Source organism: Adiantum capillus-veneris, chromosome 6 (assembly GCF_014529385.1).
Source record: "Adiantum capillus-veneris isolate H3 chromosome 6, ASM1452938v2, whole genome shotgun sequence".
Taxonomy (NCBI): domain Eukaryota; kingdom Viridiplantae; phylum Streptophyta; class Polypodiopsida; order Polypodiales; family Pteridaceae; genus Adiantum; species Adiantum capillus-veneris.
In genome coordinates this window covers 13535494-13561963 of record NC_140936.1, presented here as the reverse complement: position 1 = coordinate 13561963, position 26470 = coordinate 13535494, and the positions used below count along the sequence as shown (strand labels likewise).

The following is a 26470-nucleotide window of genomic DNA, read 5'->3' as shown; positions in this document are numbered from 1 at the left end:
ACTTCACTCACATGTATCGCCTATGGTACTAGAGCCCTAGAGGTTCCCAGTGTGGGCACTTTTCCTTGAAAAGCAAAAAACCCAAGGCATACAAAATAAGCACACACATCAAAATTGAATCACTGTGAAAAGACTTGGGGGCTCAAAGAAAAGGAAATAAGTCAAGCGATGATTTTTATGAGCAATTCCTTTTATCGTAGCTTAACTACAAGGTCTTCTAGGTATAGCCTTTAGTCAGCCCTCGAACATGAAATACTTGGCTCTCGCGATTACACAACTTAATTGACTAGAGAAAATTAAGAAGCTTACCTATGGTATTAATAGTCGATCTTTAGTGCCTTTCGATCGTTAAATTAGAGAACCCATACTTGTTTAATTTTCTACCTTTACAGTTGTTTATGCATTTGATTATATTGCAATTTAATGTTTATTGCTGACAAATGGTTTAAATTTTGTTACCAATCAAATTGTTTGCCTACAACTGCATATGCTTTTTAATTGCTTATGAGAATGCAATTACTATGCCAATGTTGTTTGATTTTGCAGTGAGACTGAAGAAGGCTAAGGACATTTATCTCAAATGCTCTTCCACCTCGAAGAACGAGCTTCAACTCAATAGCTTTTGAGGACGGAATCTACATCAGAAAGGGGGGCATGTTAACCCTCACGGCTCACGGACACCCTATCACCTACGATGAACGTTGTATTATTTACTTGGTAGAGTCAGGTACCGGGCTTGTCAGTCCAATAGGAAAAGGGTAAGAGTGATCGCCGATGAGAGGCGTACTCTAACTGGAACATTCAAGGGATTAGTTGGCTAAGCATGGGTGCCCATGTGTGAATGGGGTGAGCCCATATAAAAGTCAACTAAACCTAAAATTCACTCATTCTCTCATTTGTGCAATTGAAGAGTGCTCTTGCTCCATCTCCACTTCTTCTTCTTCATCTCTTTGTGTGTGTGTGTGTGTGTGTGTGTGTGTGTGTGTGTGTGTGTGTGTACGTGAGAGAGAGAGAGAGAGAGAGAGAGAGAGAGTGTGTGTGCAATCGAGCATTGTGGCGGCACAACGACGGCGAGGCAGTTGAGCGCGGCGTTGCGGCGTCTCCCTCTTCTTCGCGACGAGGAATCCTCCACGACAGGAAGCGTAGAGCGGTGAGTGACACACCATCGCCATCTTTGAGCTTACTAGTTTAGGCTTGTTGTGTGCTTGGAGCCATTTGTGGCTCGCACAGGGTGTATCGGCAAGTTCTTTGCATCGACACACGCGACATACGCGCACACGAAGAAAGTGAGCAGGCGGGTGGTGTTTGTCACACTGACGATTATGCCCGAGAGGATGCAACCTGCTCTGCTACCAATTTTTAAAATTAGAATTGTAGGGAAACACACATATCTTGGAGACGATGAAGAAGCTCAACGCACACAATAGAGAGTGTATTGCTTAGTGCACAAATGGAAAGATAGGTTAGCCCTAGAATGATGGGCGTATATACAATGCACGGAGGGAAAAACGTCATACTGAGGGATAAAATGTATCAGCGGTCCTAAGTGTGTTCACACATATCACTACCACATATATGGTAACAGGAAAAACATTAGGGTGATTAAAAAACAATTTTCTACTCGTTTTTTTCAAGGACAAAAACTATTCTTGAAGGGGGGAGTAGCGTGAAGGCAAGGGCAAGGGGCCAGCAAGGTTGGTTGTGGCCTAGGTAAGGGGTTATATGGCTAAAGAAAGCCTATATGAAGATGGTTGGGTGGTTAACTAGAAGTGATTACCCTTGTCCTCATAAACATGAAATCCATTCTTCACCTTGAGTAAAAAAAAAGTAAAGCAAATGCACTATTGCATACATTGGACTAAATATGGGTTTTACTAAATGTAGTTGGCCTTGGACAAAGTACACAACTAAGAAGGATACTACTTAAGACTACATCACTGGTGGGTGAAAGCACGAATGGGCGGTACACTTTTATGAGTTGAAAGCTACTTTTCCATTAGCTATTTTTTTAATTTTTTGCAAAAATTCTAAATTTTTCATCCATTAAAGATTTAGATCCTCCTTTTGAAAAGCTATCTCTAATGATATACAACATGCCTTATATTTTTTCATTTTGGTCAATCACTTTTAAAAAAACCTATGTCCTAAACATAGCTTTTTTGTCCACCCACTCATGCTATCTTTCGTACAAAATTAATGATAAAATCCCAAGTATGGGCATTGAAGGTAAGTGATTATGGAAAAGAGGTACTTGCATAACATGCATAAATACAAATATTTTGTAGAAAGAATAGAAATTTGATGCCTCTTTAACAAATTGCATCCTCAAGAACAATTTTTCTTATACATGACAGGAAAAAATTAGGAAACGCAATGTTGCCCTGCACTCAACACATACTTGCCTGCACGCATTCATCGCTTTTCGTACACACCCTATTACCATGGTCTTGTGTCATTCTATTTTAGATCACTGAGACGACCCTTGTAACCATGTCAAGAATAGAAGGTGTGTTTGTCTGTGTGTTCCAAACCTCTTACCCATGGAACATTATTTTTACTGGTGACATTGTGATCTACACCATTCCCAAAGACATTGTTGGCTTTTTAGAGGAAGACGTCATAGCCTAATGTTCAAATCAAATAAAAACTCTCACTCTCACTCTCTCTCTCTCTCTCTCTCTCTCTCTCTCTCTCTCTCTCTCTCTCTCTCTCTCTCTCTCTCTCTCTCTCTCTCTCTCTCACACACACACACACACACACACACACACACATCTAGTTTGCTACCTTTTTTTGCTCAAAGTTTGCATTTGGCTTCAAACCTGGAAATACACACATCTATTAATGTCGCAAACTAGATGTGTGTATTTCCAGGTTTGAAGCCAAATGCAAACTTTGAGCAAAAAAAGGTAGCAAACTAGATGTGTGTGTGTGTGTGTGTGTGTGTGTGTGTGTGTGTGTGTGTGTGTGTGTGTGTGTGTGTGTGTGTGTGTGTGTGTGTGTGTGTGTGTGAGAGAGAGAGAGAGAGAGATGGAGAGAGGGAGAGGAGAGACTCAACGACCATGCACGTGTGTGTATGAGAGAGAAAGAGAGAAGATTGATTCAATGATCATATACAGAAAGATGTGTGTGTGAGAGAGAGAGAGAGGTCTTCCCCAACCCTGTTGTGCAGCACCATTGTCGATGAACCTTTCATGTCTTATATTTACATCCTTTTCCTCTACTCTTGCTTACCTTCCTTGCTTGCATGGATTTCATGTCTTATATTTACATCCTTTTCCTCTACTCTTGCTTACCTTCCTTGCCTGCATGGATTTTGGGAGACAAGCAGAACAGAGGAAGAAGAAAGGAGACAGAAGAAGAAGAAGAAGAAGATTGTTTTAACGTCGTAGGAAACTATCCCAAGAGACCTTAAAAGATTAGCCGACGAGGTGTGTTGAACTCGAGATCTGTTAGTCAAGAGGAAAATGGCATAACCAATCTACCACACTTGGGTGATAGAAAGGTCATACCATTTTCCTCTTTCTATTAGTGCACACACACACACACACACACCCACAAAGACACACATGAGAGAGAGAGAGAGAGAGAGAGAGAGAGAGAGAGAGATTGTACCTTTTTCAAAATGATTGGGGGAGAGGTGAGGAATTGAGGATGGACATGAGGTGCCTTTTTTTTTTTTTTTGGGTGGGTGGGGGGGGGTTTAAGGGTAGTGGGTGTTTAGAATTTTGGCCAAACCCAAGAAAGGTGAGGCAACACTAAGGCTGTACCCTTTAAGCGAGCCAAAAAGAGAGAATTGTTGAGATGTATGTATGTACGTGTTTGTGTGTGTGTGTGTTCTAAAACGTCTCTCTCTCTCTCTCTCTCTCTCTCTCTCTCTCTCTCTCCCCCCTACAATCTAGAGAGAGAACCGTTTTGGGAATTTTTAAAAAACAACCAGATGTGTTTATTTCTTCCAATGACTATCTATTGGGCATGTCTCATATTTAAAAACATTCCAAATTTTCATTTTAAGTCCTACAAATACTGGATTAATCTCTCCTTATGGGATGTCAACGCCTCCCCCTATCATATTGTGCCTACAGGCTCTCCACTTATTTGTAGATTCTGGTCCTTGTGGTTTTCTGCAGAGCTGCTTGGAAAGCTCCTAGCTACATCTTCTGCTCCAGCTCCTTTCTCCTCCAAGACTCTATCTAGACTGATTTTGCTCCTTTACCAAAGGCATTTCTCCATCAATCAGATCCCACAAATGCTTCAAGCAGAAGATCAAGACTTGGAAGGATGTTTTAAAGGATGGTCAACCCATGAATTCTGTGTAGGTTTCTTACCCCTTCAATGAATTCTGTGTAGGTTGTCTTAATTTGGTGCTTTGCAAGATTGCAAATATGAGTAATCTCACTTCCAAGCATTATGCTTCTCAATATTAACACCCTCAATATTACTAGTGGTTGTCTTGATTGCAAATATGATTAATCTCACTTCCAAGCATTATGCTTCTCACAGGAATATTAAGATGGGCCCTCCAGTGGAGCTCCAAATAGTGGATTTGCATATTTAAGTGTGCATGGGCTTTTCCAACACAATGTTTTCAGATGGCTCATCTTGCATAAAGGACTCTCGACTGGTGAAAGAGCTCTTAAATCTAATGTTGAGCAAGGCTCCAGTCCTAGGTGCAAAGGCTTTGACACCATTTACCATCTTTTTCTTAGCCTCCCTGGTAGACTACTCTCAAGAGTTTTCCTCCAATGTTGCAGCTCTCACCATCCTACCCCTTAGGAGATTCTTTTCAGGGTCAACAAAGGCCTTGACATTCCCTTATGGCATTCATGAAGATGTATTTAACTATGGCTCACATTTCAAATGACAAAAATGGGCCTCTTTGATGTTCACTGCCTATTCCCATCTAAGGTTCTCATGATAGATGATTGTTAAGCTTTTTAATTTTTTGCTTGGGATTGCCACTTTCCCAACCTTTGAGGCCTGAGATGTATGCTCCCTTCAAAAGGAAAAAATTAAAATCATTGTGTTCTCCTCCAAATTGTCAATACATGCTAGCAAACTATCAGGTAGAAATATGGATTTTTAAATTCAAACACTTATGTTCTCGGGTCAAGGTACATTACTAATGCAAATAATTTGTGGATGAGCGACGAAGAGTAACATGTGCAGGCATCAAGTCAAGGTTATATATTGAAGACATCTCAACTTGAATACTCTTAAAGCTAAATAACCTACCAATTTACCTCTTCCATTCCAAAGGTTAAGCACTGAAGAGGAGAGTGATACCAATCCCCCCTCTTGCCACAAAAATGAAGAGAACCACTTCCCGAGACAACCAAACCATCCCCCACCCCCCATTTGAAATGAACCTCTATGTTTTGTAATTTGTAATGTGCTACAAACATAACCACAAAAATCTGCTCCCAGTTTGCCTCTTCCATTAAAAAGTAGGATGGAAGAGCACATTTTATAACCTATTGGGAGTAGGTCTTGTTTCAGTGAAACCCTAGATGTACAACAAACAGTTATCCTTGCACAAGTGGGCTATCACCTTGCAATCTTTCTATTTGACTTTTCCATAGCTATAGGAACAGGAAAATTGGTGGGTTGACATCTCATGCTTCCTCTGTTCATGCACCCGGAGAAAGCGGATGCATACATCCCCGTCTTCCTTGCTCTGAAGCTCGCCTTTAAACTGAACAGTCAGCCAACCATACTGGGGTTGGATCAATACCTCTGAAAAAAGTGACTGGCCAAAATCTATCATGAAGCTCACCTGTTATTCTCGAATCTGCAGGGTTAGAGTAACCCCTTTGATGCATTAAGCTAATGTAAGTCAGAATCCGAAAGCGTGGAAGTCGATGGCACACGCGGAAATAAAAATTGTGCAGGAGGAAGTGAGGACGAAGACGCATTAACCGACGGGAGTGATGTGTAGGAGGCCCCAGAAGGAAGTGAAGAATAAGATGCATTTGTTTGATCCGGATTTCCATAAAGTGTGACATAGACAGGCTTCAATCGGACAGTCAATATAATGGAAACCACCACCCCCACTAAGCATACCGCTGCCATGATTAAGAATGTCAAACAGAAGCAATGAGCTCCTGTGCATGACACATCCGTAGAAGCCGTACCATACTCTTTAAACACTTCATAATCATACAGATTGCCTGCAAGAAGGGTGGAGAACAAGAGTGAACCAATAGGATCTGCCAAGATGATAAAGTTGTAAAGGATTCCGAAGTGTCTCAAACCAAATATCTCTGAAATGGTTGGTACAGTCACAGCTATCTGAATTCCCTGGCAAAGACCAACAATAGAAGCCGCAGGATAAAGTGTAAGGGGAAGAGCAAAGGCAAAGAGCAAGTGAGCGACAATCATCAAAGCTTGTGCCGCACCAATCCAAAATGATCGAGGAGTGGCTGTTGATCTGCATGGCAATGTCGCATATGCATGTTAGGGCAACCCAAAAGAATAGGGCTGCATAAAACCAAGGAAGATAACAGCAAAGCCTCAATCAAACTTGTATAAACACTATGCCAACCTGATAAAGTGCTCCGACAAAAATCCTCCTCCAAGTCGTCCAAGAAAGCCCCAGATGCATGAAAGCAACACAAAAATTGACACATCCGTGTACCCCTGTGCTTGACCAAGCTGGCTCAAATTATCCATTGCTGTGATGGCCGAACCCACCCCACAGAAGAAGGTGAGGAAGAGGAGCCAGTAATCAGCCTTGATTAGTGCCTGTTTGAGCTTGAAGTCCTCACCACGGCGAGGGCGTCTTTTCTTCCTCTTTACAGCTCCCTCACCAAGAGCTAGGAGGACCTCTGCATCTTCTTCTTCAACCTCAAGCACCCTAGGACCTCTTAGATTCACCTTATTGTCAGCCTCTTCGAGAGCAGCCCTCTCATCATGAACAGTACTCTTTTTCTCACCAGAAATCTCAGAGGGCTGACGTAAGGGATCATCGGTGGATGCATTGTTTTTCCTCACTTCCTTAGATACCAAAACCCGCATGAGCGCTTTCATCGGCACAAAACTTGGAGCAACCAAGAAGAGAAACATTACAATAACAACTATCAAAGAGACTGACTGGTTCGTCACAAACTGGTCCAAGAAAGCTGCAACAAACAGATAGATGGCAAGAGCAATGCAGATAATATATATAATACGGAACTGCTTTTGTTCCTCTTCCACCTCCGCATAAGAGGCACCAGCTGGGGAAGTCTTGACAGGCCGGATGAAGCCCATACAGAGTAAGCAAAGAAGGGTTGGACCCACAGCCAGGAAAAGTAGAAGGTGGACTGCATTTTTGTCAAGCAGCGAGAAAAATATCTGCATAAAAATTGCCCCACTCAGACCAACAAAGCCCTTGAGGAACCCGACAATAGTGCCCCTGCTTTTTGGGAAGTTTCTCATGCAGGTGACCAGCACTGCTGTGTTAAACCATGTCGTACTGTTTCCGCCAACAAAGATTGCAATGCACATCTGAAAAGTATGGAAAATGACTTACATCAGCCAACATACAAATTACAGCGTGATTTGGATTTACATACTCTCAAGTTGCTAAAAAGCTGAATCCCAACCCTAGCAGCATTCAGACACAGGCAAGAAAGCCACAAGCAAACTAAAAACACAACAAATTCAAACATGCAAGAATGGAACAAATTGCTGAACTCTAAGAAAGTTCACAAAGATGGTCCACTCAATTACTGTCCTACTGTGAGACCTTATGGTCCATAGGTTGGTTGTCCAAAGGTTGGTACGTATCCATCTCTCTACTAATGTTTGAACTCTTGCCATCAGTATGGGAATACCACCGCCTTTCTGGTTCGTAGGTGGCTTCCCTTGTTAAAGCTCAGAATATGCGTACACAAGCACTTCAAATTGAATGGGGGCGGCACATTGAACAAGTGCCACGTGCACATAAAAACTAGCTTCTCTTGGCCCAGCATGCATCCGTCCAACACTTCACATGTTCAGTCTGTCATGTGTTTGAACAGAGCTCCCCTATCACCTTCAAATGTTAGCACTCATGTGACAGAAGTACCAAGCACTAATGAATCAAACCAAGCAGATGGTACACATTGATAAAAGTCAACATCAGAAGACTTTATTTCTTTATACATTTCCAAAGCTGTAATAACTTGTATTGCAAAACCATTATTTACAGACTTCTGATTACAAAGCGACACAGATACATGAGGCATGTTCTGCTTAACAAAAACAAGACAGTGATGTACATAGTTTATATACAATGAGTCTTGTTTATCATAAAACCATGGAATTCCTAAAATAACATCCGCTCTGTCAAGGCGCATGATGTCGAAATCCAGGTTCTCTTTGTAATCAACCAGCTCGAGCGACAAGTCTGGAACCATCCGATTCCATACATCCGTATCCACGCCACAAGCCATCTTCACGCGATACTCATGGTCACTGTCCCGCGATCGAAGGCTCAATTTCTGCACCAATTTTGCATCCACAAAAGTGTGAGCTTCCATTATCAAGGAGTACGGTCACGTCGTGGCCATTGATCTTCCTCGGGAAATGGAGAAGATCGTGCTTATCAAACACTTTGGTGCTAAAAGTACAATTAGTGCATGAACTGTGCGCTAAATGATGGATTTCAACTTGAACAACATCAGAGTTACCTGAGATCTCGTGAATTTGAACCGAAGGATGGCCTTGCAGTTTCTTCGTCTTCTTCTTGGGGCAATCTTTGATTTGGTGACCCGTCTGGCCACATCCGAAGCAAGCCCCCTTCTTCACTGCATGAGCAACTGAAGCATTTCTGGCTTTCTTCTTCTCCTGAGAAGATCTCGACGGTGATTTGGACTTATGCTGGAATCGGGGTCGCTTGCTCGAAGCACCCTCACCGGATTGATGGTCTGCAGTTCTTTTCTTCTCATAATTCGCTCCATTTATTAAGTGAAACGTCTTGGCCTTTGCCACTACATCCTTGACGTGAGTCGGACCTTTATCTTTGATTAAGGCCCAAAGGTAATCCTCATGTAGTCCCAGCAGGTACATGTGCACTGCGTGCGTAGAATCCACCTTGCAGAAGGTGAGCGCATCTTTGAAAGCTGTCGTATATTTATCAAAAGACAGAGTTTTCATCGAAAGACTCTACAGTTTGGCATAAGCCTTCAAAGGGTCCATTTTAGCGAAATCCCTCTTGAATTTCACACAAAAATCAGCCCACGTCGTAGGCTTCTCTTGTCATGTCGCGCCACCAGGTAAGCGCCTTACTGCGTAGATAGAGAAGAATCATCTGAATCCTCCGTTCATCATGCTCCCCATGGAGATCAAAGTATGTGGTCCACTGGTGCAACCAATTATTTACGGCCAGTTCCGTACACTCCTCTTCCCTTGAGAAATTTGTAGTTTTGTACGGAATCGTGGCAGTCGGACCACCTTGTCAACGCCCAAAAGCAGCAATCTACATCCGCAATTGCTGGAGATGGGTTTCGCCCTCGGAAATACGTCGACTGAGCCATATTTTCGAGAGTAGAGAGTCGGGAACTGAGCCCTTGCATGACCCCTTCGAGAGAGGCCAAGTGAATGTTTGTCTGAACGTTCGCGTTTTCCAGAGCGGTAACACGCTGGTCGAAACTCTGGAAAGTACTTGTGATCCATGTGTAGAGAGCATGTGTGAATGGAATTTGGATATTACCTGGCGCGTCGTCACGTTGCACATATGAGCTGGAGGAATCCATTGCAAAGTGCGTGAAAAACTAGAAATTTCACGCGAAACGGGGCCTTTTTGCACTTTTCGATCGCGAAAAGTTGAAGTTCGAAGAGCTCCACGCATCGGCGTGAGCGTCTGAAGGCGAGCAGGTGATGGCGGGAGCGCGAGAGCACGAGCAGATGTGAGAGAGTAGACTCGAGAGAGAAGCAGGAGGACCAAATTTGAGTTCTCTGTAAGCTCTGCAACTCTGTAAGTGAGTTTTTTTTTATAATATGCAGGTTTTAGACTACACGTAAAAACCGCAAAGTGTCCAGGCCCTTTTTTTTAAAAAAAAATGTCCTTGGCCTCTTAAATAAAAGACCACCTAGCATAATAAACAAACAAGCGTGTTGTTTAAAAAGAATAACGCAAGGCCTAAAAGCTGCCAAGCGTTAAAAAAAATAATCTACAGCAACGCGTGCGTAGAGAGAGAAGAGCACAACGCGTGGCAAGTTTTCCCCTTCCCACAAGCGTGTGCGGACCTGTGCCAAGCATGCGATTTTTGCCTTGCTAATCGCATGCCTTGCTGGAGCCAACTCGGATCCTCATGCTAGGGAAACAAAAAATCGCCACTTGTCTGTCTTCCCACGCTCACATAGGAAATCCCTGCTTACAGAGAGGGAGGTACTTCTCTCTCTCTCTCTCTCTCTCTCTCTCTCTCTCTCTCTCTCTCTCTCTCTCTCTCTCTCTCTCTCTCTCTCTCTCTCTCTCTCTCTCTCTCTCTCTCTATGCTTCGCACAGAGAAGGAGATTACAGAGAGATTTGAAAAGTTACAGAATGCTGAATTTTAATCTAAAACCAGCAAATTAACGATAAATACACTGATTTTCATCGAAAACCAGTAAATTCAGTAAAAATCCTCTGATTTCCAGCACTTCCCTATGTTAAATTGCTGAGTTTTATCAAAAATCAGCGAGCAGCTCATTAGATTTCACCTGCAAACATGCCCATGAGAAGAATATAATCGATCAAACAATTATATCATCAAAAATTACCTAAAACAATGATTACCCGACTCGAACCAGTCCGTAGGTGTGCACACAGTCCTTCGTGCAGCCAAGCCGGCTCTGATACCATGAAACGAACGAGGAGAAAGGATCTCCCGACTACACGGACCGCCTACAGACACGCGTTGGACGAACCACCCGAGCTCCCCCGTGCTGGGGCCAGCATCCGAGAACGTAGGCGTGCACCTGTAAGACTGAGCGTCCCATACCACCCGGCCTCACCTCCTCGAGGTGACCTTGCGCACTCCTAGCTTCGCGGGCTAACCACTTGCACTTTGCCAATGGGGGTCGATAACTGCAAATGAAGCCTTGGCCCCCCTTTTATAATAATGGCCGGCCACACTGGCCGAGTTCACACTACGTCCGCCCGGACACTGGACGTCCATCCCGACGGCATCTGAGCTAGGTCCCCTCTCCTGTGAGCGGGACATAACAGGTGGAGAGCATGTGCCAAGACACTACAGAGGCTTTACTAGCTAAGTGGATCACCCCTCTAGAGACAGCAGCTCCCAGATGGATAGGGTCCTTCACGCGACTGGAGGTCCTCATCGCAGTTCGTGCTTGCTCAGAGTCCGTACCCCCAATGTTCTTTGAGATCCAAGGAGAGGGTCGCCTACACAGAGTCTTAGTAGAGGCTCCACAGGTAGCAGAGTGCTGTTTTCAGAGGATACGCGTAGTGGGCATTTGTGGGAGGGCTTGTGCCTTAGATCTTGACCCAATAGATCTTGAGATAGGCCACTGGCGACTTTGGGCTTAGGAGAGCTGTCCTGTGGCACGAGTGTAGTGGGACCCCGGAGAGTGGTTTTTGAGAGACCCCTTCTCTTCAACCGATTACCTTGGGATCCTCTTCTTTTAGTACACTGTTTGACTAGGGCGACAGATACTGGCATCACGTGTGCAGCTTGTGACCATCCTTTGGAGAGTCAGTGTCCCTGTCTGTGGGATTGCCCCATGGCACAACAAGTTCGGCTTCGGGTACTTCAACTGATGCCAGCTCTTTCCATAGCACGACAATACACTTGGGGTGCTGTAGCTTGGTCCACCCTCACGGGCCGTGCACTCGATTTTGAGCTAGCCTGTAGAGTAGCAGGATCGACCTACACTTCAGCTTGCCACAAAGCTTACCCCCCAGGAGTGGTGCAGTGAGAGGTGTGTTGGGAGCTCATCTGCGGCCTGACACTTTGGCTCATTTGGCGGGCCCGTTGCTTCCGCATCTTCGAGGCTCGCCCTATCCCACCGGCGGAGACTCTTTGTGACTTTTAGTTGGAGTTGATTCATACTCTGAGGGGTCAGTTTGAGAGACTTCAGGGCAGCTCCAACCGCATGCGGGAGCTCAGAGAGGCTTTCCTGTGACTCTGGCGCCCAGAGCCCTCCTTCACCATGGTCGAGGGTGCGCTAGATGGCACTACCAGCCACTTGTGTGGCTCTTTTCTCCTCCCATTTTGTGATTTAGCCCCATTGTACATATTTTGTTTACTCATTGGGAGAGTCTCCCCTGGATGTAGCCGTCTCTAGTAGAGGTGGTTTGTAGCCCTATGGGCAGTTTTATTAACTAATGTAAGGATCTTTTTCTTGGGGGGGGGGGGGGGGGGGGGGGGGGGGGCTATCCTCAAATGCCCCTACATCAAGACGAGGTGACCCATTACAATTTCATGCTGCCATCTTTAGTGTGGTCCCATAGGTCTCAAACCGTCATGTGGAGCGTTGCTCCAATATCACTATCCTTCCATCTCGATAAAAAGCAATCTTACCTTTTTTCCTCGCCGCTCTAATATCCGGCATTACCTCCTGTATGTGAGCAATTTGCGAAAGCGTGAGGTCATCTCCAAGAAAGATACCTGTCTTCTTAAGAGTTGGTCTCTTCTTCAAAATGTCCTTCGCTTCCATGGAGGGGAAACACAAAATAAGTGCCCTTTCCTTTGAGGTTTCCCTAGTGCTACCACACTCTCCAAGCTCTCGTATGCGTTGGCTCATTAACCTCACATGTAAGGCACGCACATGCCTCCTTTGCTCCTCTTCTAGTGTCAAGTTAATGGTGGTGGGTGTGGGAGTATCTCCTTACCTTTTCCTTTCTTGGCGATCTTGATCCATTTCTCGACATCAAAGGCTTTTTGTTGGATCTTTGTAATAACATCTACTCACGAAGTCGTCATTTCTTTGTGTTGTTTCTCCCCTTCTTTGATGGCCCGCATTTGTTCTTTAATTGTTGAGTTCGTCAACTCCTTTTGTTGGGTCTAAAGGTCCTCTGGTCACCCTTGTATATATTTTTTATTCTTTGGAAGTGAACCACCAGGGTCACTTAAATTGACCCTCATACTTGTACCCATATAACATCAAAAAATAAGGCGTGTGATAATTTTGACACGCTACCCCAAAAACCAGCGTACGTTAGCGTACTCTCTCTCTCTCTCTCTCTCTCTCTCTCTCTCTCTCTCTCTCTCTCTCTCTCTCTCTCTCTCTCTCTCTCTCTCTCTCTCTCTCTCTCTCTCTCTCTCTCGTTGTCTGCGGAAAATCTCAGTGCTACCTCATCTACTGCACACACTCCCTTCAAACTGGTATCAGAGCGCAGCTTCGCGTACGTTTCCGCGTCAGGAAGCAAACAGCAGGCATTTTCTCTCTCTTCGATTTCAGCCCACTCTCTCTCTGTCACTATGATTTTCAGCCGTATGCTCTTTCTTTCTCCTCTCACTACAGCCTACAGCTTCTTGATGAAGCTTTGAGACTGTGAGGGTCTCATTTCGCGATACAGCAAGGATTAGCACGCAAAATCAATCACAGAAGAAAGGGGGATTTTACAAGTGGTTGAAATTTCAGCAATTTCATAGCATTTTGATGCTTTACAGGTGGAAATTGCATTTACAGGTCGAGGAAAAATTGGGGCTTTTGCTGAAATTACTGAAATTTACAGAAATTTTAGAAATTAGACCGTCAAAATCTAAGGCTTTTGTTGAAATTTCACTACTTTGCAAACATTTGTGCATGTATTGCAATTTGTGGACAGTTTGAGCAGGGAAATTGAGGTTTATTCTTGAGTTTTCAAGAAATTACGTGAAAACGCAGGTTTATACGCATCGAAAAGCTTATGTTGCCCATATTTATGTATTTTACATGCAGGGTGCTCGCCATTGAGTTGATGTATTGCTGAAAATACATTTTACAGCAGCTTTCAATCCATTTGCAGATTTGAGGTTGATGTATATGCATTTTGGTTATACTGCTGAAGTGGGAGTATTCATGCAAGGACTGTATTTTCCTATTTGTGTGCTGAAATTTCAGCTTTTACTGCCGAAATTCATCCTTCTTTATTGCTATACACTTGTGGTAAAGTGCTGGTAACACTCTGGTACCATCTCTTGCTCTTCTACAGTGCGTATTGACTTGTAAGAGGCTAAAATCTCAGTTTTTAGCTTGCTGTCATAAAACTACAGCAGTCAATTTTTGAGTCATTTTGCACCGAAATGGCCGTGAGTCAAAGTCTCTCCTTGAAATCAAAAGGTTTGATGGCTCTGGCTTTGACTTGTGGAAAGATAGAATGCAGGGAATCCTATCCCTGGTAGATTGTGATGATGCACTTTTGGAAGTGAAACCTGCAGCTTTGTCAGATGATGATTGGGCTAGGCTTAACAAGAAAGCAATTGTTTACATCAAGATGGAGGTGTTTGATGATGTGCTCATGGACATTAAGCGTCTTGACATTGCTTATGCTATCTGGAAGAAATTGACAGATATGTATGAGAACACAACTCTTGTGATTCAAGTGCATCTTATGCGAAAGCTTGTAAACATGGAGTTGGATGAGTCCAAGCCTGCATTTGAACACTTGAGTGCTTTCACAGGTGTCTTGAGTCAATTGTAAGACTCTAGTTTGCAGCCTTTTGGTGATAAGCTCAAGGCTATCTTCTTATTGATTACTTTGCCTGACAGATGGGAAGCTTTAAGCTTTGAGCAACAATGTTGCTTTGACATTTGATGGTGTACGAGGTTCTATTCTCAATGAAGAGATTAGAAGAAAGACTAGCAGTGACAACAGCGGATCAGCGTATAATGTAAGAGACAGGTCTGAAAAGAAGAATAATGCAAACAATAAAGGCAAGAACAGGAGTAAGAGAAGTGGTAAGTCCCTGGATGTTACATGCTATCAATGTGGATGCAAAGGGCATAAAAAGCCCGATTGCAGATACTACAACCAGGAACTTGAAAGAAAGAAACAGCAGGGCAAGAAGAAGAAGGATTCTAGTGATGCTAAAAGTGATGATCATGACTCTTCTTCCAAGGAAGTTGCAAAGGCAAATGTTGCTTCGAGTGTTGTCATTGAAGAAATTGTTGATACGGATGGTGTACTTGTTGTTGACTCATGCCTTCATGATGATAGTGTGGCAATGGCTAGTGATATGTATATCACAAAACTAGAGGTAATTGATGCGTTACTTTCAGCACAGGATGGTTTATCACAATCATGGATAGTAGACAGTGGTGCCTCGTTTCATGTTACTCCATCTTTGGAGTCTTTTGCTTCATACTCTGCAGGTAGTCTGGGTAAAGTTTACTTGGGCAATAACCATGTATGTGAGATTGAGGGCGTTGGCACTATACATTTGGCGCTTGAAAATGGTCAAGAGCTGATTTTGCATGATATTAGGTATGTACCTGGAATCAAGAAAAGTCTACTTTCGGTTAGGCAACTAGATGTGAAGGGTTATTACGTTTTGTGGTGGCTCTTGGAAAGTGCTTAAAGGCTTTATGCTGATTGTAAAAGGCAGCAATAAGAAAACTCTTTATTATTTGCATTGCAAGGCATTACCTGGCATGTGTTTGGTTGTAGCTGAAGTTCATTCTCACAAGGAGCTTTGGCACAAAACACTTGGCCATATGAGTGAAAAAGGTCTTGATGTTCTCTCCTCTTTGGGGAAGTTTGATGTAAAAGGCCCTGGCCTTGATTTTTGTAATGATTGTATCTGTAGAAAGCAAGTGAAGTTCTCTTAGATAATGGAATCCCTGAAGAGGGTTGGTTTGGCAAACCGGCTTCAGATGACCATTTATGAGTCTTCGGTTGCGATGCATTCGTGCATGTACCTGTTGATCAAAGGACCAAACTTGACATGAAATCTATCAAGGGTATCTTCATGGGATATGGAGATGAGGGAGAGATGGGTTACCGAGTTTGGATACCTCAGTACAAGTTTTCAATGAGGTTAAATTGCTGAAAAATGCTACACATGTAGACATTGACAAAAAGAGGTGAAGTTTTAGCAAAATCAGCCAGCCATAAAGTCACCTTTGGCTGAAAAGTTGACTCCTTTTGATGTTGAAAATGAGCAGCAACCTATTGTGCAATTGCCAGAAGACAATGGACAACAAATAGATGCACAAAATGGGATTATACCACATGGCCAGCATGCTGAAAATGAATTACAGCAGTGAGGGAATGCTGATAATCAATCGCCAATTGATGGTGTGCACATTACGGATGATGTAGACCCATTACTAGTTGATGCATATCATTGGGTGAGAAGGTCTACACGTGTTAGAAGGCAACCACAGAGGTTTCAACCATCTATGGATTGCATTTTGTTGACAGATGAAGGGGAGCCTCTTATATACAAAGAGACCCAATTTTGTGAAGACAAAAGTAAGTGGGAGTTTGCTATGAAATCTGAGATGCAGTCACTACATGCAAATAATGCATGGGAGCTTGTACCTTTGCCTAAAGGTAGGAAGGCTATTCCTAACAAGTGGGTTTATAAGGTCAAATGTGGTAATGACAAACCCAAGTAAAGCACGTTTGGCTGCTAAGGGTTATGCACAGAAGGAAGACAGACTTCCAAGAGATCTTTTCACCTGTGGTGAAGATGACTACGCTCCGGGTGGATGTAACTACTGCTTTCTTACATGGTGACTTTGATGAGGAGCTGTACATGCTGCAGCCTGAGGGCTTTGTCATTCCAGGGAAAGGGCATTTGATATGCAAACTGAAACGCAGCTTGTATGGGCTGAAACAAGCCCCTAGGCAATGGTACAAAAGTTTGATACTTTTATGCTCAACCATGGGTTCAAACACAGTCATGCAGATCACTGTCTTTACACTAAAAAGGCTCCTGATGGTAGTCTTATTGTGCTAGTCCTATATGTGGATGATATGCTCATTGCAGACAAGCATAAGGAAACTTTGAATGCATTGAAAAAGGAGTTAAATTCAGCTTTCTCTAAGAAAGATTTTGGTGCAGCTGAACATATTTTGGGTATGCGCATTGCAAGGGATAGAAAGAAGCGTCTTTTATTCCTTTCTCAAGACAAGTACATCAAGAAAGTGCTTGAGAGATTTAATATGGTTGATGCTAAGCCTCTTAGTGTGCCGTTACCTCCACACACAAAGCTTGCTCAAAGCTTAGCAAGCAAGATTACCCAAAAGATGATACAATTGCCCATGCTATGAAAGGTATTTCTTATGCATCAGCTTGTGGGTCTTTGATGTATGCCATGGTTGCTACACGACCGGATATTGCTTATGCAGTGGGAGTTGTTAGCAGGTTTATGTCTAACCCTGGCAAACCACATTGGAAGGCAGTGAAGAGCATTTTCAGGTACTTGAAAGGTACACAGGACACATGCTTATGTTATAGAAAGGGTACATTGTCTGTGCGGGGATTTTGTGATTCGGACATGGCAGGTGATCTTGACACTTGGAAATCTACCAGTGGTTATGTCTTTACATTAGCTGGTGGAGCTATTTCCTGGTGTTCAAGATTGCAAAAAATTGTTGCGTTGAACACTACAGAGCTTGAATATATTTTAGTCATAGAGGCTTCAAAGGAAGCATTTTGGCTTGGCCGTCTTGTGAGGACTTTTGGTCTGCCAGCTCATGCTCCAGTGCTTGGCTGTGATAGTCAGAGTGCTATATGCCTAGCCAAGAATGCCATGTTCCATGCTCGTACCAAACACATTGATGTGCAATACCATTTTATACGCCAGGTACTGGATAATGCCTTGGTCACTTTGACAAAAGTCAAAACACAAGATAACCCTGCAGATGTTCTCACTAAGTGTCTTGCTAAGACACAACATCAGCATTGCTTACACTTAGTGGGAGTTACTTAAAGGTACCACATCGGGCCTTTAAGTGGGAGGTTGTTGGGTCTAAAGGCTTTTTGGCCACCCTTGTATATATTTTTTATTCTTTGGGTGTGAACCACCTCTAGGGTCACTTAAAGCGATCCTCATACTTGTACCCATATAACATAAAAAAGTAAGGCGTGTGATAATTTTGACACGCTACCCCAAAAACCAGCGTACTCTCTCTCTTTCTCGTCGTCTGCAAAAAACCTTAGTGCTACCTCAACTGCTACACACGCTCCCTTCACTACTGAGGGTTGAAGCTCTCCCTCTTCAAGTGTGTGTCATGATTGCATCTCTGCAAGCTCCTTCTTGAGTAACACTATCTCCTCATCTTGGGCTGTCACCTGATTCTCAAGTGTGTGTATTGTGCTTTCTTGGACCGACACGCGTTCTTCCAGTATCTTTATTGCGCCTCGGAGGTTGCGATTAATCTTGTTAATGGTCTCACACATCTCTTCTTTGCATTTTTGAATGGCACCCTCCAGAGGGTCGTCCTTGCCATTTTGCTTCTTCATGTTTGAGAGGGAGAGGGAGAGGGAGAAAGTTCGTGAGAGAGAGAAATGCACACTGTACATGTGTGGTTCCACATTATGCCTACATGGTCATTCCACATTGGTTTACACTCTCCACATCGTCCATATATGTGCATTGCATGCCTATCAACAATCTTTGCAATTTCTGAAATTTCTGACCTGCAATTTCTGCACCTGAATCTGAAATTTCTGCAGTTGAACTGAAATTCTGAAATTTGTGAGCTGAGAATCTGAATTTATGTAATTTTTTCGATCTGGCAGAGAAAGGGAGGGAGGTGAGGGGTTGGGGGAAGCTTGACAGAGAGAGAGAGGGAGGCCGGGGAGTGGGAGCTCGGCAGGGGGTGGGAGGGGAGCGTGACAGAGGGGGAGGGAGGCAGGGGAGGGCAGCGCGGCACAGGGCACAGGTGCATTGCATGCCTATCAACAATCTTTGCAATTTCTGAAATTTCTGACCTGCAATTTCTGCACCTGAAATCTGAAATTTCTCAAGTTGAACTGAAATTTGTGAGCTGAGAATCTGAATTTATGTAATTTTTTCGATCTGGCAGAGAAAGGGAGGGAGGTGAGGGGTTGGGGGAAGCTTGACAGAGAGAGAGAGGGAGGCCGGGGAGTGGGAGCTCGGCAGGGGGTGGGAGGGGAGCGTGACAGAGGGGGAGGGAGGCAGGGGAGGGCAGCGCGGCACAGGGCACAGGAGGGAGGGGGGAGGGCAGCTGTGCATGAAGGAGACTGATCTGGTAAGCGCCTCTATCTCCATAGGGGGGGCCGCTAACTCATCTAGAGAGAGAGAGAGAGAGAGAGAGAGAGAGAGAGAGAGAGAGAGAGAAATGTTATATTAACGTCTTCAAAAGGCCAGGATGACCTATGAGACCAAACTGATACAAAAGTGGTGAATCTGTTACAATGTCTGGGTACCTTAGTACTAAAGTACTAAGTGTGAGAAGTGTGAAAGTGTGAAAATAAATGTGAAAACTAAATACAAAGTATTAAATAAACTTCTTAGGAGCATTCTGGGTGTCTGGCTAGAATTCTTCTAATCCTTTGTTGTAGTCTCCTTCGGTGAAGTGTGCTTCTGCATCTCGGTCGTGGTCGTCTCGATTTCCTAAGCTCAATCGCCCTGTCAATGAGGGTGCCTTTGGTATGAATGTGGGTACTCCTTTGTGCTCGCTGCTGGCCTCTTGCTTCTCCTTCCATTCTTGCTTCTCTCGATCCGAAGAAATCTGTGATCTGCCTCTGAGGCTGTAGTGCTCTTTGTCTTCTCATTAGATTATCCCTGTGCCGATGTAGTTCCAATAGGTACAGGCCTAAGCATCTTTGATCCTGGTATTGCATGACTCTATCTAGAGGTCCAAAGGCTTCTTTAAATAGGCAATGGAAACGCCCACGTATCTCATAGTATACGGTGCAATGGCATATGTAGTGTAATTCTGTCTCTGGCTCCATTCCGCATAACTTGCAAATTCTGCTCTCAGGTGGGATTCCCCTAAATCTGCCAAATTCAATTTCCAGTTGGTGTGAGGATGTACGAATCTAACCAATAGCACATCTCAAACCATGAGACAGGTGGGTATCCATGTAGCTCGGGCGAATCACAAAACCATCTTCAGATAGCTGTAGGAAGTTTTCTTTGTAGTCGGCCATCTTCATGCCCAATTCTTGTGTAGGGTCTATCCATGTCCTCCTAGTGTCCAGCTGTATAAGATCCTAGCGGATGATTTTATTAATCTCCGTTCGTGTGATTGCCAGTGATGGAGCCTCAAGAGAGTATTGGAAGGGGGGTAATCTTTCCATACTGAACCCGTGTCTCTGAAACCACGAGGACAGTTGCGCATACCAGCATGATGTATCTCCTTTCATTGCTAATTGTCGAGAGGATTCGAGGGCCAATCTAGTATATCGGCCATTATTTGTATCCCACAAACCATGTATAAAGGACACTGATCTGGTAAGAGCTTCAATTTCTATCGGAGGGGCAGCTAGTTCCGCTCGGGTAATCGCGTGTGGTACGGAGGCCTTGGCTCTAATCATTCGGGAAATCATAGATACCAAAGGTCTCTCCATTGACTTCCAATTATCCCGATCCACAGATGGTCCCCAAATTTGGACCCCATAGAGCATAGCCGAAGCCACCACAGTATCAAAGAGCCAAAGTTTCGTTCGTGGTTCCTGAAACTGCACTTGTGAACACATCCTCTCCAACCCTCCCAAGGCCGCAGAGGCTCTGGACAATCTAGCATCCGCTGCTTTCTTAAGAGTAAACTTCGGTCCTGTAAATACCACACCAAGGTATGTGTATGCATCTGTGTACTCTACTGTATCCTGGCCATATGCAAATGTAGGTGCCGATCTCCTAACCCACTGCGGTGTGGTATTAAACACCATAACTTCGGTTTTACCCAAATTTACCGACAGTCCGCTGTCCTCCGCAAATTTATGTAATGCATCTAACTGCCTCTGCATTCCATCTGGTGATTCTGCTATCAATACAATATCATCTGCATACAACAACAAAGGGATCCATGACCCTGCAAGTTGAGCACCTCTGTCACCCTCTCTATCAATGTAATCTGATACCTCATCTATATACATACCAAATAAAGTAGGGGACAGTGGGCATCCCTGCTTTACTCCAACGGTGGAATGAACAATGTCGGAATCCCCTTCTGGAGTACGTACATAACCAGTTACTGACCCGTATAAGGCCATGATCCCCCAGATAATCTCTTTGGGGACCCCTAACTCTTGCATTCTGCGCATCAATCTGGCCCTTGGTACTGTATCAAAAGCTTTCCGAAAATCCACAAAGCAACAATACATCCTTTTCCCGCTTGCTCTTCCTTCCTCAATAATGGCTCTGAGCGTAAGAATATGATCTAAAGTGGAATAACCCCTCCTGAATCCAGCTTGTCCTGTTGCCCTTATGCCTTCATTCTCTGCCCATCTACTCAATTTCTGTTCCAGAATGGATGCGTACAGTCGGGTCAGTGTGTGACCCACCATAATGGTACGGTAGTTCCCAGGTATCATAGGATCCCCTGACTTGAAAATAGGTACGATAGTAGATAATTTCCAAGATTCAGGTAATCCTTCACACATGACCCGATTGAACAGACGAGCAAGGACTTCATAACTTTCCTCGGCATGGATTTACTGGTACCAAAAGAAACTCTGCCCTATGGTTGCTTACTCTTTCCCATTACTATTGGAATATCCAACTTTCATACTTTAATGCACCATGGTTGTCACCCTGATACTCAGTAAAAAATGTCAATCTCTACCTAAACACTGCTGCCTAAGGACAGACAGCCTGGCACTCTGGTGCACACTGCAGCTGTCATGTGGACGTTGGAAGCCTCCATATGTGGCAAGTTCCCCTTGCTACTTTCAGCTGGGTTCTTTGTGCTTTCACCGTGAACAACATACATAGGGCCATACCTGTTTTACAAGACAATTGCAGAGTGCTTCTCTTACAGCTTGACCATTCGTACTCTAAGTATCATTACATAAAAAGCTGCAGATTGATTACCCAGCTAACTTTATCATAAGCCACTTGCTTTATGATAGGCCACGTGCTGGCCAGAATGTATAGGGCAGTTCTGTAGAGGAAGCTGAGTTTGTATGCTAAGCTGGAAGGGCTGCACGCACCAGGACGAGGCTGAGCTCAGGCATAACTTTTACACTCAGATGCACATGATAGAGCAGGCCAAGGCAAGAGGTGGACGGCTATATTGCAGCTTTGTGCATTCCACATGGCTATTGATGCAATACCCAAAGAGCATATGTTTTAGAGGCTGATATTGTTACAAGCTTGGACACTCCAAGTGAGAAATCAATAGCAACACACGAATGGAAACCGCAAAATCACTGAACTTGACTATATCTATCTATCTATCTATCTATATCTATCTATCTATCTATCTATATCTATATATATATATATATATATATATATATATATATATATATATATATATATATATATATATATATATATATATATATATATATATATATATATTATAAAGAGAGAAAGAAATGAAATGAAATGAAATGTTATATTAACGTCTTCAAAAGGCCAAAATGACCTATGAGACCAATCAGTTACAAAATAGTGAAAGAGAGAGAGAGAGAGAGAGAGAGAGAGAGAGAGAGAGAGAGAGAGAGAGAGAAGGAGTCAACATGGCACGGCGGAGTTCCGCGCCAAAATGCACAAGGCCCAAAGACTAGCACCCCTTTCAATATTTCTTTATTATTTCACTACGCAAAGTACAACTCCCAAGGGTCCAACTCTCTCCGAGACTCTTAGTCCAGATGCTCAACGGAAGTGTGACCCAAGGGCACTTATAAACACTACAAGGGATGCCCAAAAGCGAAGCCCTAGAAGCACTTAATCCAAAAGCACTAGGTTCCAAAAGCAACTGGCTTCAAAAGCTCCCGTAAAGCTGCCCAAAACTGCCTGCAGTGCACAACGTGGAAATCCGTACAGCCTGCCACATCAGCATCTGCAGTGCAAAACACAGAATTCCGTACAGCCTGCCTGTCAACATGTTAGCGCAATATTCGGAAGTCAACTAGAGGTCAATCTTTTGATATTTTTAGAAGTTTAGGTCCCTCTCCCGGCCCTCGAAGGCATTAAGAAGCAGGTGAAAACTCTACGTGAAGAGGAAGAGCAGAAGGCATGAACAGCCACTTCATGGGCGGAGCATCAATTCAAAACACAAGAGAAGGTTGATAAAGCTGAAAAGTGGATCGAGGGCGCAAAGAAAGAAAAGCATGAAGCCACACCGACATCCACTATCATCAATATGACAATTGAGGAGGAGCAAAAAAGGAAGACTAGAGCACTTCATGTGCATGTTACAGGTCTCAAAGACACTGGAAAAGTAGAAGTGAAAGAACTCTTGAAGCGCATGGGCATTTCTGAACCCACACACACACAAGTGCTTGGAGAGTGGGAAAGAAGGGAAAAGATGAGAAAGGAAAGAGCACTCATTATATGCTTCCCTACATTGGAAGCTAGGAAGGAGTCCTTGAAGAAGAGACCGACACTCAAGCAAACTGGGATATTTTTGGATGATGACCTCACTCTAACACAAGTACCACACATGCAAGGGCTGATGCCAGAGATCAAGGCAGCAAGGGAGAAAGGGAAAATTGCTCTCTACAGAGGAGGGAGAGTAGTGGTTTTGGAAAGACGCACCGCATGATGGTGCGAGACCTCAGGCGAGGCATGGCGACTCTTCCATTGGCATTCTCCCCCACCAATCATCACTTCTACAAAGGTATGTGTCACAAAGTGCTGACGCGGCATGTCCGGTCGAATAAACCCCAGTGGAACTAACAAATTAGAAAGTTATAAGCTGTATGGGGTGGGGTCCCGTCCGATGGGGCCCAGGGGACACAAGAACATTAAAAAAAAGCAAGGACCCAATTTTGCATGAACCTGCTGACGTGGCAGCACTGTACGGATAGCTCCGCAATTTGCGTTGGCTGCTGATGTGGCGTCTGTACGGATTTCCACAATATACACTCGCAGCTTTTGGCACTAGGGAATTGAGACCCTATGCTTCTGGACCTGAAGCTTTTCATGTAACTACTTTTGGAAGGCGAAGAGTCTTTATAAGGATTTCTAGGGTCTCATTCTCTCTCAGTTTTAGCTTGGGAGCACTAAGCGGAGAGAGAGGACCCTCGGACATTGTACTTCGCCAAGGTTAATACAAAAAGAAATACCAAAAGGGGCACCAGACTTTGGGGCCAATCTCTCTGGGCACGGAACTACGACGGGCCGTGTCGTCTCTCTCAGATGTGATTAAGTATTTTCAGTTTCTCTCACGTGTGTTGCATCAGATTCTCAACTTGGGGTGTCCAAGTTTGTTACAGTGGTATTGGAGCTCTGTCAAATTCTTCTTCTACAGAGGATCCGATCCCTTCTGCAGCACACACGCTCTAGACGAGAACCTGACAGAGCAGACAAGATTTCGTCTGTGAAAGAATCTTCGTGTCCCAACACCAGACTTATTAGCCACTCCAGCCCTTCGTCCATCGCGCATCGAGCACGGTCCCGTCTTCATCGCTTTGTCTTAGAAGATAACATTACATATGGGTTCTCGCGTAGAATCTGACAGAGATAACACCTCTCAGGGGGGAGGCAAAGAAAAGTTGAAATCCGGCACGGGAACTGAAGAAAAGAATGAAGATTTGGGTAGATTTTCGACGGAGAAGTTTGCTAGAGCAAAGTACAAGTGTCAAATGCAGGTTGACATGTGTGTGAAAAGATTGATCAAGTACTCTAGAGACCCAAGATTTGCGACCATCGTAGAAGATCCAACGGAGGTGTCTGGTGGTAAAGGGCTCGCAAGTGGGCACAGCAGATGAGCTATTAGCATGCATAGTGGGTGTAGCTCAAAGAGGTATAGGGGAAGAGGTAACTACAGGCGGGGTGTGGGAGGCAGTCACTGTGGTAGGAGTGAAGATGGGAGACATACGGAGAGCCTAGAGGAGCATGTGAGGAAGACGCCACAGGTGGGACATGAAGAGAATGATTGGAAAAAGCAAAGCAGAGCCCTGGCCCAGCAGAACTAGGGGTGGTAGTAGACGGAGCGTCGTGGAAGGTTCGTCACCCTAGTCTGCTGACTCTCTGATACTGGCAAGGAAAGTAGTGACTCTGTTGTGTCTTTCACCACAGAAGATGAAGATTGTGCCACCTCTTGGAGCTATGAGACACCATGGGCTGGTGTCTGATCGATATGAAAATCAGCATATTCTTCATGCAACCATCCTTGTGGAAGCTCGTCAAAGGGGAGTTCATCACAAAGAAGAGAGTTTATGCATGGTCGGAGAGTCAGACACAGAGGAGGCTGAGGTAAGAGTTGAGGCATGGGTGAACTTCTGTAATTGAAATTTCTTACCCTTGTTATGGTGCTTGATAGGCTCACCAAGGCCGATGGCTTCCACCAATCGGGCAACTGAGTTATCATCCTCAGTGATTGCCACGCTGCTGGATAATGTTGGGCATTGGACGCACCTACTGAAGGAACACCAAAAGAGGGAGTATTTTCACGCAAGGATTGAGTAGAGACCACATAGCATGCAATAGACTTGGTCGCCTCCAACCACTCCAGTAAGTCTTTGTCTCGTCCATCTGGTGGGGTAGGTTGTTCCAAGGGGGTGGGACTCCAACTATGTTGCACTACTGGGTCCATACCTCCTTCAAGTCAAATGAGTTTCATTGGTGAGCGAGGAGCATGTATCCACATAGCATCGTTTCCCCAATCATGAAGTGCTTTAGCATGCCGCAACCATGGTCTACCGAGCAAGGGAAAGCCGCCCTCAACCTGGGAAACATGAACCACAACAAAATCCAGGCTAAATGTAAAGTCCTCCACCTAGCGGCACCTTGTCAACTACGCCCAAGGTAGACAGTTCTCTGGTCGTCCAAAGTCACTGTGTATGGAACGGGTCCAAAGTCACTGTGTATGGAACGGGCCTAGTCTCTGCTTAAGATGAGGTACTAGTCCCGAACTCCATGCACGCCATTAGATGGTCTCGCATGAAGTTTCTTCTATATGCTGCCCTCCACAGCGACTTTTGAGAGAGAGAGAGGCTCCCCGGGGGATGTGGAAACGTCCAAAACACAAGGATGGTGATGATGCATCTACTCGCAAACAATGGACTGCCTCTTGGATCAACAATGCCCTTGTTGGTTACCGGCAAGCAATAACCTTTTCCGCCTCCACTCTCCGTCTCGTGTGTCAAGCATCTCTTTCAGTTCAATTGTTTTGAAGCGTCTAAAGTCTGTTCAGTCTCTTCTTTTCCAATGGCACGTGGTGCCCTCCTGTTACACAGAGAGACTCTCTGTAAGGTGCAGCGGAATGAATGTTTGTGCTTTGCTCAAGATGAGTGCTCCGAACTGTGCTCAAGGTTCCTTTTGTTCTTATGGAAGGGAGAGCCTTCCGTTCTTAATGAGAGAGTGCTATGATCACAAACAAAGTGAATGGACACTGTGCGTGCAAGTGAATGAGACTAAGAGATAGAGAGAGAAGAGAGATACGATACCAGAGACGTTGTAAAACCCTCCTCCGAAGGCCCCACTC

General features: G+C 44.3%; 1 protein-coding gene across 3 annotated transcripts in view; it reads right to left on the bottom strand.

The window, feature by feature from the left end:
• Positions 1 to 5540: 5540 nt before the first annotated feature.
• LOC147455167 (protein NUCLEAR FUSION DEFECTIVE 4-like) overlaps positions 5541 to 26470 on the bottom strand; it is a 129759-nt gene continuing 108829 nt past the window's right edge. For 2 of the 3 annotated variants that reach the window (XM_086514005.1, XM_086514004.1), the window contains 2 exons: positions 6542 to 7485; positions 5541 to 6427 (listed from right to left, as the gene is read on the bottom strand). In XM_086514005.1, coding sequence (XP_086370131.1) covers positions 5824 to 6427; positions 6542 to 7485 — 1548 coding nt within the window. In that variant the 3' untranslated portion in view covers positions 5541 to 5823. The remainder of the gene's footprint in view (positions 6428 to 6541; positions 7486 to 26470) is intronic. The other variant, XR_015188323.1, reaches the window with a different exon arrangement.